General features: G+C 43.9%; 1 protein-coding gene across 1 annotated transcript in view; it reads right to left on the reverse strand.

Annotated features, from left to right (window-relative positions):
- LOC139408486 (contactin-1a-like) overlaps positions 1 to 17,659 on the reverse strand; it is a 137,139-nt gene that overhangs the window by 18,179 nt on the left and 101,301 nt on the right. Inside the window, exons 4-16 of the mRNA XM_071152449.1 lie at positions 16,995 to 17,121; positions 16,573 to 16,748; positions 15,971 to 16,066; positions 14,755 to 14,858; positions 14,356 to 14,458; positions 13,139 to 13,238; positions 12,750 to 12,931; positions 12,301 to 12,425; positions 11,002 to 11,119; positions 10,478 to 10,628; positions 9,783 to 9,910; positions 5,999 to 6,171; positions 3,192 to 3,315 (exon numbers count right to left, since the gene is read on the reverse strand). Coding sequence (XP_071008550.1) covers positions 3,192 to 3,315; positions 5,999 to 6,171; positions 9,783 to 9,910; positions 10,478 to 10,628; positions 11,002 to 11,119; positions 12,301 to 12,425; positions 12,750 to 12,931; positions 13,139 to 13,238; positions 14,356 to 14,458; positions 14,755 to 14,858; positions 15,971 to 16,066; positions 16,573 to 16,748; positions 16,995 to 17,121 — 1,707 coding nt within the window. The remainder of the gene's footprint in view (positions 1 to 3,191; positions 3,316 to 5,998; positions 6,172 to 9,782; positions 9,911 to 10,477; positions 10,629 to 11,001; positions 11,120 to 12,300; positions 12,426 to 12,749; positions 12,932 to 13,138; positions 13,239 to 14,355; positions 14,459 to 14,754; positions 14,859 to 15,970; positions 16,067 to 16,572; positions 16,749 to 16,994; positions 17,122 to 17,659) is intronic.

Raw genomic sequence — 17,659 nt, forward strand, 5'->3', positions numbered from 1 at the left:
CTTCAATTGACAAAAAATTATGTAAATTAGCCTATCAGAACCTTCTAAAGCCATGACATCATTATCTGAAATTTTCCAAGCTGTTTAAAGGCACAGTCAACATAGTGTATGTAAACTTCTGACCCACTGGAATTGTGATACAGTGAATTACAAGTGAAATAATCAGTCTGTAAACAATTGTTGGAAAAATTACTTGTGTCATGCACAAAGTAGATGTCCTAACCGACTTGCCAAAACTATAGTTTGTGAACAAGAAACTTGTGGAGTGGTTGAAAAACTAGTTTGAATGACTCCAACCTAAGTGTATGTATACCTCCGACTTCAACTGTACACACTGCATATATACACATACAGATGAAGTCGGAAGTTTACATACACTTAGATTGGCGTCATTAAAACTAGTTCTTCAACTACTACCCGAGGGTGTGGGAAACCAAACTGTACGATATTCATTAACACGCACACAAGCAATTGGTACTTTGTAAAGAGACTGGATTGCTTGATAAAATTTCCCATCAACCCCAGTCTTTAACAAACTATAGGATAAAGATCCCTATTTACAAAATCAAAAGCTTTCTGGAAATCAATGAAATATGCAAAAGTAGGCTTCTCTTCATGCAACCTATTTCTAATTATTGTACAGACCGAGAAGACATGATCTGTACAGGCTGTGAATTTCACAAAAAAACATTTAGTTCTTCCACCAGTATGTTTTGGTCCTCTAAAAATGTAATTATCCTTTTGTTAAGGATGGATGAATATCATTTATAAACCGTAATTAATAAACTTATGCCTCTATAGTTCAGTGGCACGCTCGGGTCATTTGTTAAAGACTTGGGAATGGGATTGACTATAGACTTATACCAAGTGGATGGCAGTATGCTGTACTCAAAACACATTTTGAGCAAATCATATAGGACGTTAATTCATTTAGGGGGGATTGTACGTGTGTGTGTGTGCTAAGCTTCTGCCTCCACTCTGAAGTAGCCCTGAGTTGTTTCACAGGAAGGTATAACTAACATCTTTTACACAAATAAGTCAATTTTCAGGCTTGTTGTATAGTTGTGTGGAAGCGGACTGGTGAATAGAGCAAGCTCAGACTCCACGTCCCAATGCAGGCCAGGGTCTGTGCAGGATGATAAGCTTCAGAGCTAGGACATTTATTTATTTTAAATGACTGTCATATGGGGGAAAGTCTATTAGAGAATTCAAAGGCGCTGCTTTTTAATGTTTTTCCCCCCATTGAACTTTCTTTGTTTGGATAGTTTATCATTTATTCGCCGTGAGTCAGCACCTCCACACAAACTATTTTTTTCTGGGTGTGCGCCAGCTCATGTTTTTAAATCCCCCATTGAACGACAACAATTATACATTGTTGTGATATGTAGATGTATCCAGATGCTGCACGTGACACATAGAGCGATAATAACAAGATGGTAATAATAAGATACAGCTGCTGTGGGATATTTCCCCAGTAAAGTCCTTCAATAGATCTACTTCCTCATTGTCAGAATTGACACATGGTCATCTTTCATCTCCTTCCTCTTGGCACTCCATTGGTCATACCTGCAGGCCAGGGTCTCTGCCTTGTTTTTTTAATTTCACTGCATTCTGGGAACATCACCTTCCCATCTGTCAGTGCCTGCTCTATAGCATCACCACCAGGGCACGATGGGGATCATCACACACAGGATCGCTCCTCTGCTAAAGTTCTTAGTCCGTTCGGCTCCTTTGTCCACTGAGAGAAAGGTTGTTTTAGGGCATACCGCATTGCAGAAGTCATGCCTTGGAAATACGTACTTTAGGAGATTCCATTGTTTGAATACCAAAGGAACCCCAAACACTGGAGCATTCATTTACCAAGCTCTTTGAGGAGGCCACATAAAAGGCCTGACCTTCTCTTTCCGGATAGATAGGTTTTATTTACACAAATACATAAATGCATGTGCCACGACGGTGCACTCTGTCAGTTTACAGTAAAGGAAATGGAATTTGAGTTCAGCTTACATAAGATACGAAGAGCATAAAAATAATAAAAAGCAGGAACATTTCAACGTGATTATCTACCCCTCGTCTCGTGTCAGTTTAAAAGCCTAACTAATGGTGATATTTGGCTTTTTCTGTAGTGTTTCTGTGTTGCTCTCAAACTTTGCCGCTTGAGAGCAAATTTCAGGCACAGCTCCACTCGTCTGCTGCAATGGTTTCATCTGTAGGTTTTGGCAGGCCGCTGAGTATGTTGTGTAGCCAGAACCTTGAATGATCTTGACGGCCCAGCTCTGGACTCTTTCTAAGGCCTGGTTCTGTTTCTCAGTGAGGTTGAAATGCCACATGGCAACAGCATACTTCCACCACAGGACGTATGTGTGTCTCATAGATAGTTTTCAGGTCTTGGACTGCCAAACCTCCTCAGACTTTTTTTCGGACGATGCGTTGACCTGCATGTCCCATTGAAGATCTGACTGTACCCACAAGCCTAGGACCTTGGTGGCTGGAACATTCTCAGATGCAGCGGGGTAGCACAGATAATTCAACTAGTGTGTTTATAAATGACATGGTGTGAGACTCTGTGACATGTGCCTCCTCTCCAGTGGTTGGCCAGGCTCCAAGACAAAAGGCATATCCCCCTACAGTGGTTTTTCCACTGCTCTGAAAGCCATGGTCTCCTAACTCTGGCTAGATTTACAACCCCTCACGCACACACACACACACACACACACACACACACACACACACACACACACACACACACACACACACACACACACACACACACACACACACACACACACACAAACTGTATGCAGTCACACATACACATTTTGCAGGCTAACTTATGACACCCCCTCTGTGTTAAGAGTTCAGTTTATAGGGGCTATTTAAGCCAGCTACTGTAGCTTGTCATTCAATTTGTCATTTGTTTCCAGAGGGCAGCCCCTCTTACCTTGTAGAAATTAGATCTGTTTCATGAACTAATATACAGAGCAGATATGGAGACAAACTACAGGTTCCACAGAGAGTGGGAAAACATGGCGTCAATCATCTCCCACTCTCTGTCTAGCACCCCACTTATACCTACCTCCCACCCTGTCAACTCTAGTGCTGTGTGTGTGTGTGTGTGTGTGTGTGTGTGTGTGTGTGTTTGTGTTTGTGTGTGTGTGCTGTGTGCATGTGCGCGTGCATGTGTGACGTACCTCTGACTACCAGATTGGCGGATGCGGTGACGTTGTCCACAGGGGTCTGGGCGGTGCAGGTGTAACGTCCAGAATGCTTCAGCTGGGTGTTCTTAATGAGCAGCTCTCCACTGGAACCACCATTCTGAACAGGGACAACAGGACACATCCAGAGATACAGTATAATACCAGTAATAGTGTAACATAATTGCCTATTTCATTCTGTGCAGACACACAACCTCTTAGTTATAGTCATTTCAGTTAGAACAGACACTTAGCTACACTATTTATATATCACAATACAGGTATATTATTCTGGGTTCTATTTATATATCACAATACAGGTATACTATTCTGGGTTCTATTTATATATCACAATACAGGCATATTATTCTGGGTTCTATTTATGTATCACAATACAGGTATATTATTCGTCCAGAGAAATACAGCTCAGTGTTCAACACCATAGTGCCCACAAAGCTCATCACTAAGCTAAGGGCCCTGGGACTAAACACCTCCCTCCGCAACTGGATCCTGGACTTCCTGACAGGCCCAATCACAGTAACTCATTGTGTAGTAATTTATTCATGGTGACGGGGCACTGGCTGAGATGTGACGTTTGGGGTACAGACAGATACCGTTTGTCTCCCTCAGTCCATCTGTCTACATTGTTTAATCATAGGACACTAACACAACAGAGTGGGAACCAAAACCAAACACTTCACTCCATCTCTCGCCCCCAGTTGGTGACGGTAGTCAACAACCCATCTGCCACGCTGATCCTCAACACTGGGGCCCCTCAGGGGTGCGTGCTTAGACACCTCCTGTACTCCCTGTTCACCCACGACTGCGTGGCCAAGCACGACTCCAACATCATCATTACGTTTGCTGACGACACAACAGCGGTAGGCCTGATCACCGACAACGATGAGAGCCTTTAGGGAGGAGGTCAGAGACCCGCCAGTGTGGTGCCAGGACAACACCCTCTCCCTCAATGCGAGCAAGACAAACGAGCAGATCGTGGACTACAGGAAAAGGAGGGCCGAACACCACTGAAGTGGAGCAGGTCGAGAGTTTCAAGTTCCTTTATGTCCACATCACCAACAAACTATCATGGTCCAAATACACCAAGACAGATGTGAAGAGGGCACGGCAATACCTTTTCCCCCTCAGGAGACTGAAAAGATTTGGCATGGGTCCCCAGATCCTCAAAAAGTTATACAGCTGCACCATCGAGAGCATGCTGACCGGTTGCATCAACGCCTGGTATGGCAACTGCTCGGCATCTGACCGTAAGGTGCTAGAGGGTAGTGCGTACGGCCCAGTACATCACTGGGGCCAAGATTCCTGACATCCAGGAACTATATACTACCCGTGACAGAGAAAGGCCCAAAAAATGCTCAAAGACTCCAGTCACCCCAAGTCATAGACTGTTCTCCCTGCTACAGCATGGCAAGCGCCAAGTCTAGGACCATAATGCTCCTTAACAGCTTCTACCCCTCCAAGCCATAAGACTGCTGAACAACTAATCAAATGGTCACCCGGACTATCTACATTGACCCCCCCCCCCCCATTGTTATTGTTATGTACATTTGTTGTGTTACTTTTTGATTTATTAGATTTTTTAAAACTTTAGTTTATTTAATAAATATTTTATCAATTATATTTATTGAACTGCATTGTTGGTTAAGGGCATGTAAGTAAGCATTTCACGGTAAGGTCCCCTACACCTGTTGTATTCGGCACATGTGACAAATACAATTATATTTGATTGGATTCTGGGTTTTATTTCTGTAGCACGATACAGGCATTTTATTTGTCCATGTGGGCCATCTTTTTAAAATATTATGGCTGTTGTAAAATGTCTCGTGAGCTCCAGCTAGACAAAAAAAATTCCCCTTCCCATCTTCCAATTAACCATTAACATGGTATCTATTGTTACAAGGCTACAACTTTCCAAATCCTGAGGGATATAGTCCCGCTTGCCAGACTCCCGTCACTACATAGGCTTTGGAAGAAACTCGGTGGGATACAGAGATCTGAACATCCAATCAGGAGAACTACAGGGAGCTGTACCAGAGGGCTATCGCCCTTCTGCCTTGTTCGCCGAATATAACATGGTGCTTCTTTAGTATTCTCAACGGGAAAATGGAATAGACAGAATACTTGACCACAGAAGCCTGCAGAATATCTACAGTAGCCATTCACAGTTTGTTATGTGAACTGCACTCTCACAGCACGAAGCAAACCAAGGTCAAAGAAGCACTCCTTACGTCACTGACCCTTTATCCAGGCGAGTCAGTCATTTACAATGACAGCCATATTTTCTGTGTATGAAATACTCCCATTGAGAATATAAAGGCGGCATTACATTAACTTAGTTACTATAATATGAGTCATACGATTCTGATAGGCAAATACAATTCAACTGGAGCCTGCTGTAATTTTAGGAGAGGGGAAATAAGCCTTGTACACAGCTGTGCAAGGTCATCAATTGTTATATGGAGACATTCCTGTGGAAGGACAGATGAGGAACGCTAGCTGCTGCTTACTGCTAAGGGTGCACAGACAGAGAGTGGCTCACATCATTGATGAGGAAACTGCAGTTAAACTGATACAGGCCACCAGCAGTTAGCGGTCCATGGGTCTTTCAGTAACCGATGCTAAATGGGTATTACAGTACAGCGGTGTTACAGTGTTACAGAGATACGATTTATACCAGAGTATTACACAGCTACACCAGAGTAATGCTAACTTAATATCTCAGCCATACCCGGGATCTGAACTGTCAACCCAATGTTTTCTGGCCTGCCTTTCTAATCTCTTACCAGGTTGCGTTCATAGTGGGATCCCTCCCGGTCGAAGTCGATGGAGTGGGCGTCCAGGGTCCAGACGAATGTGATGTCCAGTGTGGAGTCATGTGACGCGGCACACTGCATGTGGGTACTCTCCCCCACCGTCACGTCTGCGTTGGAAGGAGCCAAGGTGATCTTAGTGGCCTCTGGGGAAAATAAAATGAAAGGGGTAAGTAGTCAAGTTTGCAGTATTGTGCTGAGCTTCGCTGACCACAATGTGCTGACTACAATGTGGAAAGATCAGCAATGGATGTACTCTACAGTACAATTATCCGCCAAAGTTCCACTTTAGTTTAATAGTCAAGCCTTAGGGAAATATGTGCAATTTGTCCGACACTGTAAAAATGCATTGATGTGAACTGGGTGGAGTTAAGTGGTAGTGAGCATCTCTGACCAGTAGAGGACAGTGAAGTGTGAGATATGGATCACAGTGGACTCTTCAGGTCTACATCTAACATGCTGACGACACCGCCCGCGTGCTCCGTCGCAGACATGTCGATGTGATCAGGACATGCAGGTTGAAATATCAAAACGAACTCTGAACCAACTATATTAATTTGGGGACAGGTCAAAAAGCATGAAACGTTCATGGACATTTAGCTAGCTAGCTTGCTGTTGTTAGCTAATTTGTCCTGGGATATAAACATTGGGTTGTTATTTTACCTGAAATGCACAAGTTACTTTTTTTCCCTGTATCTTTGCAGAATTTTGTTCCATTTTGAGTCACACAAAATCACATGTTTTCTACTCCAACAACTAATAGACAGATAAAAGGGGAAACCTAGTTAGTTTCTAGTAACCTCTCTTCTTTAAGTCTTCTTAATGTATTGCAAACTTTATATGGTGGTTTTAAGCCTGACTGACATGCCCAAAGTAAACTGACACTTTGACATTTGTAGAAATGTTTAAATAATGCAGGAGAATGTAACACAATAGATATGGTAGGAAAAAATCAAAAGAAAAACCAACCAGATTTTTTTTTTTTAAGGGCCCATGCTCTTCCAATGGAACGTATATTGAAATAATAAAATCGAGCTCCCAGTATGCAATTCCTATGGCTTCCGCTGGGTGTCAGTAGTCTTTGTCCAAGGTTTCAGGCTAGCTTCTTCCAAAACGAGCAAGAAATATGAGTTTTACTACAGGGACACGTGTATGCGCGCATGATGAAGAGGACACACACCTGCTAATATCGTTTTCGTATTGAACATACTTCTTTCCATATGAAATATTATAGTTGAATTACATTTTAGGGTATCTGAGGTTTGGATAGAAACGTATTTTGACTTGTTGAAAGAAAGTTTAGGGGTAGATCTTCAGATTCCTATCTTGGCATGTTGAAGGAGTGGATTACTCAAATCGATGGCGCCAACTAAACTGACATTTTGGAATATAAAGAAGGATTTTATCTAACAAAACGACACTACATGTTATAACTGGGACCCTTTGGATGACAAATCAGAGGAACATTTTCAAAAAGTAAGTGAATATTTAATCGCTATTTGTGAATTTATGAAACCTGTGCCGGTGGAAAAATATTTTGATGTGGGGCGCATTCCTCAAACAATCACATGCTTTCGCTGTAAAGCCTACTGTAAATCGAACAGTGCCGTTAGATTAACAAGAATTTAACGCTTTTAACCGATATAAGACACTTGTATGTACCAGATGTTTAATAACCATCATTTTTTAAATTATTTATTTGAATTGCGCGCCCTCCAGTTTCACCGGAAGTTGTCCCGCTAGCGGGACGCGTAGCTTTGAGAAGTTTGTTGCATTACCACCACCAACTGGACTGGAGTGTGGACCTCAGTTCATCTTTCAATCACCCATGTCGGTATATGCTCCTAACAACCAATGAGGGAGACTGGGAGAGGCAGGACTAGCAGCGCGTCAAGCTTCAAAAATAGAACCAAGTTCTCGTTGATGCAATGCTCGCAACACGGTTCGATGTGGTCGGCATGTAAGGATGCTTGTGAGTTATTCCTTATCCAATCAAAAACACATTAAAAAATATATATATTTTAAAAAATGTACCCACTTTTCGTGGTATCCAATTGTTAGTAATTACTATCTTGTCTCATCGCTACAACTCCCGTAAGGGCTCGGGAAAGACGAAGGTCGAAAGCCATGCGTCCTCCGAAACACAACCCAACCAAGCCGCACTGCTTCTTAACACAGCGCGCATCCAACCCGGAAGCCAGCCGCACCAATGTGTCGGAGGAAACACCGTGCACCTGGCGACCTTGGTTAGTGTGCACTGCGCCCGGCCCGCCACAGGAGTCACTGGTGCACGATGAGACAAGGATATCCGGCCAAACCCTCCCTAACCCGGACGACGCTAGGCCAATTGTGCGTCGCCCCACGGACCTCCCGGTCGCGGCCAGCTGCGACCCCAGTGTCTCTGGTGGCACAGCTAGCGCTGCGATGCAATGCCCTAGACCACTGCGCCACCTGGGAGGCCCAAAAACAAATTTTTTGACCAATGGGAAATGTTAATTGTGTAGATACTCCTCCAAGAAAACCAATGATCCAAACCTCACGTCTCTATCATGATCCGTTCAAATGTTATTGGAGTTTTTACCCTCGTAGGATGGCCAAGATTAGGGTGACCAAATCAAAGGAGGTCAGCAGATAGATATTCGATTTTGAGACATGTAGTACTTTCATATTAGCATACGCTTTTCACGTTAATGCAAAATTCCTGTTATTTTTCAGAGATCTCTCCCTGAAAAAAAAACAAGCGTATCTCTGTGAAATGTCAACAGAGCACTGAGCGTTACTGCAAGCTTTTTATTTTCAAAGCCTTTCACGTTGAATTCAGCTTGTGTCACGTTAATTTAGCTTTTTGCGACCCGCAGAAACAACTTTGCAGATGACCCCCACATCACGGAAAATCCTCAAAAGTCGCTGTGAGAAGCGGCACCGCTCGGTGCTTATTATAGGATGTATTAGGTTACGAAATCTGACTTTTTAGATATAATGTTAATTATATGTTAGAGAAAGACCCCACTGAATGATTCAGAACATGAAGAATCATATTTGTATTGATGAAATACTATATAATATCAGGAAGTGAAATTTCATCACCAAAGCGTGTTTTCGTCCACTCTGGGCAGAGTTGGTGGACACCCTATTCCTTATGATAATATACTGAACAAAAATATAAACAGTGGTCTGTGGACGTTTGAGGTGTCACATGGTAGAGAAATGAACATTAAATTCTCTGGCAACAGCTCTGGTGGACATTCCTGCAGTCAGCATGTCAATTCAACACTCCCTCAACTTGAGCATCTGTGGCATTGTGTTGTGTGACAAGACTGCACATTTTAGAGTGGCCTTTTATTGTCCCCGGCACAAGGTGCACCTGTGTAATGATAATGCTGTTCAATCAGCTTCTTGATGCCACACCTGTCAAGTGGACGGATCATTTTATCAAAGAAGAAACGCTGACTATAAGGGATGTAAACAAATTTGTGCACAACATTTGAGAGCTTTTTGTGCATGTGGAACATTTCTAGGATCTTCTATTTCAGGTCATGAAACCAACAATGTTGCGTTAAAATATTTGTTCAGTGTAATTCCCATAACATGTACTCAACAATAATAATTGACAAGCCGTACAGTTAGCAGAAGCTCACAACATACTGTAACCTACTGCCATTGTGCAAGGCTCGTGTGTGTGTGTGTGTGTGTGTGTGTGTGTGTGTGTGTGCGCGTGCGTGCGTGCGCGTGCGTGCATTGTGTGTTTGTAGCTTGCCTGTGATGGAGAGGGAGCCTGTGCTGTTGGCCTGGCCCCGATTGTTCTCAGCAAAGCAGGTGTAACGCCCCTCGTCTGCTTCGGTCACATTCAGAATTTCCAGACTACCATCCTCCCAGATTAACACCCTGATGATAACACACAATCTGTGAGTGTTACAAAACACAGATACAGCTACTTCATTGCAAGAGATCGGATACTGATGATCACAAAATCCTCAGAGTGTACAAAATACATAGACAAGGGCAATACACATGTGACAAGAGCAAATCCTGTAAGGCAACATTCTATTCAGCACTCATTCACATGGACAGGGAAAACCCTCCAGAACCTACATGATAGGCAGGCAGTCATGTTGGACATCTCTGTTATTAAATAATTCCTCCGTAGTGAGTTAGTGGTAGGTGGTTGAGAGTGATTTGGGTAGTTTGAGAGAGACAGAGATTATTTGGCTATGGTGACTTTGGTAGTTTTAGAGGGACAGAGATTATTCAAGTATAGTGATTTTGGTAAGTTTGAGAGAGACAGATTATTCGGCTATAGTGACTTCGGTAGTTTGAGAGAGGCAGAGATTATTCAGCTATAGTGATTTGGGTAGTTTGTTTCAGAGTGATTATGGCACAGGAAGCCCCAGTGTCCCTGTGGTGAGTGGTGGGTCTTTGTGAAGGCAGATTAGCCCAACCCCAGATGCTGACCTGGTAGAGTTGAAGAGCAGTTCAGTGCCCTTGCTCCAGGAGAACAAGGGTTTGGGAGCTGCTTTAGGTTTACACTCTATGACCACTCTGCCGTTCTTAGCTCCCAGAATCCTCCACTTCACAGGGTTGTGCTCAAACGTAGGGGCGCACGCTGCATAGGGCCACAGAGAAAAAATATTTGAGTCATTACACTAGGGTTTATTCAATTAAACTGTTTCTGTTAAAACAAAAAAAGTGTTGAAAACAATCTCAGAGAGAAGCATGGGGGTGTGTGTGTGTTAGCAATTGACTTCTGTTCATGCTGCATTACCATAATTAGGACGTGTTTTGGATCAAGTCACCGCTGAAAAGGACATGCTGTCGGTTTATTGGACTATGTTATTTGTTTATATGTGTAACGTAGCCTCGATGAAAACTGACAAGGCAACTTCATGTTTTAATTTCAGTCCAAATTGGTCAGCTAGTGCGGTGACCTTTAATCTTTGGACTGAGCCAATTACAATGATTCTGAGCTTTTGACTCACCAATCACTCGCAGCTCTGCGTTAGCATAGATGACTCCATGGCGATTCTCTGCTATACACTGGTACATCCCAGAGTCCTTAAACGTCAGACCACTGAACCTCAAATCACGCTTATCGTACTGCAGAAAATGAATAAATAAATATGGCACAATTATATCCTTCAGCATTTTAATTTTACAATAAAGCAACATTGAGATTTCATCACAGTAAATAATAGTGACGCTTTACTGACAACATCTAGATTTCATTTTTGTGATAAACCTCAACGTTGACGTTGAAAACATCAAAATGCTTTTGAAATCTAGGAATAACGTGTGCCGATTGATGCAGTGTTGAATTAAATAGCATCCCTTTAGCATTAAAATGACTTTATTTGACTTAATGAAACCGTCAATAATACATAACGAAGTATCCCAGTGGCATCAGAATCCTCCCACTTGCCTTCCCTCCTGACAGGGGTTGGTGTTTGGGACCGTTCGAGATGTAACCTCTTTGGGCTGGCACCCTCAGAAACAAGTACTTTTCCCTCTCCTCGTTGCATTTTAGCAGACACTTACATTAGTGATTAAATACATTTTTTGTACTGGTCCCCTGTGGGAATACGAACCAACAACCCTGGTGTTGCAAGCACCATGCTCTACCAACTGAGCTACACAAGACCCCTCAGCTTGCCTCTCTTCCCTCCTCATATTCTCCCTTCTCCTCTCCTCTCCTTTCCCCTCCTCTCCACGCTGGCACCCTCTCAGAAACAACAAGAGGTACCTTCTCCTGAATCTTGACTGTGCCTTGTGTTCAGACTATTCAGAGTACCCATGCTAGCGGCCCGGTCACAACAGTTGCCACCCTGATGCTTGGCTGCTGAGAGGGTAGTGCTGGAACACTACAGGAATTTTAACACAACTCAACCGAGCCGAACCAAATCAAGCTGTACTGAGCAGGCCTGGTTATGCATACACCATAGCTGATGGAGCAATATTTAAAAGTATATACATTTATATATTTTATTTAACCTTTATTTAACTAGGCAAGTCAACAAATTCTTATTTGCAATAACGGCCTACCTCGGCCAAACCCGGATGACGCTGGGCCAATTGTGCGTCGCCCTAGCACTATTGCCTGATTCACATTGCCAACCCCAACCACACTGTGCTGGCTCAGATTTTTTGTCTTCATATGGTATTTTCCATTACGGTACCAGCAACTATGGTGGGTGATTAACCAGACCAGCTCAGCACAGCTCTGCTTGGCTCTGTTCGGCTCAGCTCAGCAGTGTGAAAAGGGTATGTGAAAGTTCTCTTACGGCATAGCTGTTCTTGAGCCACTGTATGTGGGGTTTGGGCTTGCCGCTAGCCACACAGGACATGGTGTAGTCACTACTGATGTCCTTCTCTGTACTGTTGATGGACTCGGTCCACTCCGGGAATGCTGGAACAGAGTGAGATGAGGAAAACAGACAGTGTGAGGCCCAAATCCCATCTTGAGATCAACGCTCAACATCAATGCATGATCTATGTGAGAATTGTACATTTATCCAGAGCAATTTACAGGAGCACATCAACAGATCGTTCACCTAGTCAACTCAGGGATTCAAACCAGCAACCTTTTGGTTGTTGGCCCGACTGCTCTTAATCACCAGGCCACCTGCACAACTCAAATGAGGCCTGAAAAGGTGTTAAATCATAACAATTTGCAAGTCAATGAATTTGCTACTACCAAGCTGGGGAATATATACCTTATTAGTAGCCCCACCTTCTACAGAGACGCGTGCCCTGTGCCAGTCCTTTCCTTTGGAGTTGAGGGCCTCACACTCGTATGTCCCCTCGTCCTCATACTGCACGTTGTACAGGTGGAGGTGGGCCCCCGCCATGCTGACGTCGTGATTGGACGGCAGCTCTCCGTTCATCTTCTTCCAGCGGATCTGAGGGATGGGGCTGTGGAGAGTGAGGGATGGGAAGTGAGAACAACAGAGAGGAGAGGAGCTTAGACCTATAATCCCATAGCCTTGTCATTAGAATCTATACATACAGCTGTATTACAATAAACTATTTCATACTCTCAAGTCTGAGCTAGGATAGCTAGTATAAGTGATTCTCTAATATATGTACTTGTAGCAATGCACTGGCTTTATCCATACTTACTTTCCCAGGGCAAAGCATTCCATTGTGACATTCTGTCCCACCAGTGCGTAAGTGTCTGGGAACTTGACTTTGATGTCAGCGGGGTATTTCCTGATTGGACCTGGTTGGTGGAGAAACAGGAAATAGAAACAACTGGATGTGAGTCACCTGTTTATTCATAACAACCCCCGAGGAGGCAGAACAACTTAGACCAGCAACAAGATGTTGTGTTAGTTAACTCTGTGTACGGACAATATACGGTTGGAGGCGCTTTCTTGTAAATGGTTGTGTCGGGTAGGATACGTTAGCTATGCTGTAGCACACACACACACACACTGTTTCCAGCTCAGTCTGCCCTTCAGGATGAGTGTCCAATACAGTGCTAAATATGGGCCATGACACAGCCAGAGGCCCGTGTTGTGTTGTAGTAACGTGGTCATAATGAAACATGTGCATGACAAAGCCATGAAGTGTTACCGGGTAAACTGTCCTCCCCTACAACCTTTTCAACTAGAACACGACACGCTCCCATGCTCCCAATTACGTTTGTGCTATAGACAACTCCTTGGGTAATCGCCATGCATGTAATCGCCAAATAGGACACGACCACAGGCGTTGCCAAGAGAGTACAAACATATCTGGGACCAGGCTAAGAACATGCTAGTTTGTGTTTTTAAATCTGCTAGGTTGGTACTAGGTAACGTGAGCATAAACTCGGCAAACAAACAAGGAGGACCAACTGAGAGTACATCACCAACAAGTAATCATTTATGAACTCTTGAGGAAAGGGAGGCCTCCTCTCCATCTTTTATCTCAATCATTTATCTAATCAAGCCTTTCCCACAACCATAAACAACACAGGCACAAGCCTCTCTCTCAACACTTCAACTGTGATCTCAAACTCCAACTCCAGAGATGGTGACTGCCTGGGTTCTCGCCTGTTACCGACCTCTCTTTAACAATGTTCATATGTGGTTCGCTGGTCACAAGCTGGACCAACTCTACATACTGTAGGGTAATATGGTGCCCATCTGCACTGAACAGATTCATATCTTCCAAACCAAAAAAAGTGAGCAATTGTGTGATTACGGAAATCCTCCGGGGTAACGACAACTTTTATTATAGGCCATGGTGCGTGCATACTATTAGATACGATGGGACAGGAATCTTTGCTGAATAGATTCCTCTACCTCAACATACAGGACAGTTAAAAGAGGAACTGAAAAACAGGAACCAACGTTCAGTCAGGGGGACGAGGGGGATGAACTTGCTGAAGACGCTCTTGGCGATGGAGGCACTGGAGACGAAGCAGGAGTAGTTGCCACTGTCTGATAAATCCACCTGGTGAGAGACGTGAACAATTCAGGTAAAACACATTTGATCTTATATCCTATATTATGTAACCCATGTTTGCCACCGCGTGTTTTATGCTGTAAATTCAGCCTTTCTTCAGTTTATATAAAACTGTGAGCGTCTCTCAATAAAGTTCAAAAGCTGTGTCAGAAATGGCACCCTAATTCCCATGATAGTGCACTACCTTTGACCAGATAGGGTGTGTAAAAAATAAAAAAAAGTATGGTAGGGTGAAATGATAGGGTGGCATTGCAGTCCAGTCGAAGACACATTCTGAAATCCACCTTTGAGATGTAGAGGTTCCCTGTAGTCTGGGAGACAAAGCGACGTTTATCCAGCGTGATGAAGATAGGGAACTCGTTGAGAATCCAGCGGAATGACAGCTCGTCTGTGGAGAAAAGATACACAACCCTCAACCTGGCGATTAAGCCTGAATCTGTCAGTCAAAGACAGAGGAGGTGGGGGAGCGGCGGAGTGCCAAGATGAAGCCGAGCCAGGAGAAAGGCTCTTTTATTCTTATACTTACACTATTTTCAAACCACACTATCATGCTGACCCAAACCACACTATCATGCTGACCCAAACGATACTTTAAAATGAAAGCTATAACAACGAAAGCATTTGATGCTTTAATATCAAAGTGTCATCATGACGCTAATGAAAAGAGTTGAAAAGGATCACTGAGGAACTGTAATTCAGTAGCCGCGGCAGCAGCTGAAATACATGTATGTTTACCGTCATTTCACACAATGATTTTGGTGTAGAATTTGCATAAGAATGACTATGCATATCTGCTGTGCAGAACTCTAGTGGAGCTCCTGGTTGATACCAAATAGGTTTGTTTAACGAAGATCAATAATTAAGAAATATACAAATAAAGGAGACCAAAATTGGGCCAAGAAACACGCCCGACTCAGATATTAAAACCTGAACAGATGTGTAAAGTACCTTTGATGAAGAATACAAAGCTACTGTATGAAATTACATTTTTAAAAAGCATTCAAAACAGCTTATTTTGCCTCACACATCCCTACACTGAGACTATAAGGGTAAAACTCAGCTCAGGGCTACAGTGTGAGGATATAGCCTACAATGTGTCAGAACAGAAGCCTCATGAAGCAGTACTGCCAGTCACCAGCAGGGGGCACACTTTCATTGATTTTCACTGTTATGACTATCTGGGTTAATTGCCTGAGTCATAACATACTGTTGGATTTAATACTGGAATAGAGACACATGTAATATGTGCAATGCTACAGACCATAGTGTTAACCTAGCACCCTAGCATTCATCCCCAGCCATCACACTTTGTCTTAAGACGTCTCGACACATCTTGAGACATTAAGTCAAGACGTCTTGGGACACTTGAAGATAGATACTTTTCAAGACGTCTTAAGACCTTTTAATGATACATTTTGAAGACATGTCTTAAGGCAAAAGCTGTAGAAATAGCCTAGCGTCAGAGAATTAGCTGCAGCTGTTAGCCTAGCTAGCACTCACGTGGGTAGTGTGGTGGTGGAGCGCAGAGCAGGACTGCCCCCTGGCCCTCCTTCACGTGCACCGCCTCTCTTTCCTCAGACGAGAAGAAGTCCAGGTCTGGAGGAGAGGGGGGGGGGGGGGGGGGGGGGGGGAGAGGAAGACCGAGAGTTCAGATTCATTAACGTGCCTGGAGAATCCACTGTGATGCTCTCCCTCACCTCATTTAAGTAATAACACTTATCCTCCTATACCCTTAAACCCTGTAACCTCCTAGGTCAAAGCCATTTTAAAACCAGAACCTGCATTAGTTTAGCTAGCAGGCTTACAATTTGCAACTGTCATATTTCAAAGGGAGGGAACTAACTATTGATTCGGCAGAAGTGATTCCGTCTCGTGCCACACTCTATACCATTCAAATGTCATTTCCAAAGTTGTTTTGATGTGGCGCTGCTGCCTCCCTCCCGAGGCCCTATCACAGCTCTACAGCTCTACTATCAGCTCTACTATCACAGCTCTCCTAACATAGGCATGGAAGTGTAGTCCTTCCTGCCTATGATAATGTGTCACGCAAAAAAACCTAACGGTGGACCCGATGTCCCATCCCCAGTGTCCCATCCACTCACATCCAAACCGGACGCCAGCCTCTCGGCTGACCACAGTGCCGTAGTCGTTGGTGGCCACACAGGAGTAGTTCCCAACGTGTTTGTTCTTGATGGGGTTAGAGATGACCAGGTCGCCCCCGACCAGAGTGTAATGGTTATCACCATCCAGGTCTATGCTCCGGCTGTTCAACCTCCACCTGAAGAAGGAGAAGACCACGTTCATTTTAAAACATACATCACAATGCATTTCTCCACATTTCAAGAATTGCAATGGCGAATGAGGCCTGGATGTTTTAAAGTCCTTTAAAGCCATGTATTAGGACCTCCAGACTTGGCCATCATGCTGGGGAGAGACAGAGAGATGGGGGTTGGGGGGACAAACAGCACACACAGCGTGTGGTATTTAAGGGGGTGAGCAGAGAGGAGAGCAGAGCATATGTTACTGGTATGTGGCAGGTGGGTTGGCTCGTGCTCGACAGCTCATGGTGATTTTGGCCTCAGGCGACTCCTCGGGGTAGATGGTTTCGACCGGCTGATCCTCAAACACCGGCCCGTAACCTGTAGCATCGTCTGAGAGGAAAGAGACACACACACACAGACAAATAGGGCGAATGAATCAGGAACTAGTCGGTCAGATTGGAACAATCCTGTCCATCTGTCTGTTTCAGTTCCGTTTCTTTCGCTTCGTGCCTAACGACTGAGACGCAGGTCTCGGGATTAGACGTGTGAGTGAGTGATGTGAATTTGAGTTTATTTTCGTTCACGAAGAAAACATTGTTATTGATTAACTGCACTCTTGCAGTGCATGAACAACATGGTGTAACGTCTTTCTACTCCCAGCAACTTGGCTCCTACCGCACCCTTGGTATTTCTTAGTACTGCAGTATCTGCCGATGTCAGGTGGCTAACCTACTATACGCAGAACCATCTCCCATTGGTTCAATTATTGTCGGAAGCAAATACCAAATCTTAAATTGGAAGCGAACATTTCACCCAAAACCCTTTCAGATGCCCCCATCATCCTCAGAGTTGACAAGACAAGCAGTCGGCGGGCTAAACACAGAGAGAGATCTCTTTGATGGAGATGCCTTTCGTCATTCGACCTGCC

This window comes from Oncorhynchus clarkii, chromosome 1 (genome assembly GCF_045791955.1).
Source record: "Oncorhynchus clarkii lewisi isolate Uvic-CL-2024 chromosome 1, UVic_Ocla_1.0, whole genome shotgun sequence".
Lineage (NCBI taxonomy): Eukaryota > Metazoa > Chordata > Actinopteri > Salmoniformes > Salmonidae > Oncorhynchus > Oncorhynchus clarkii.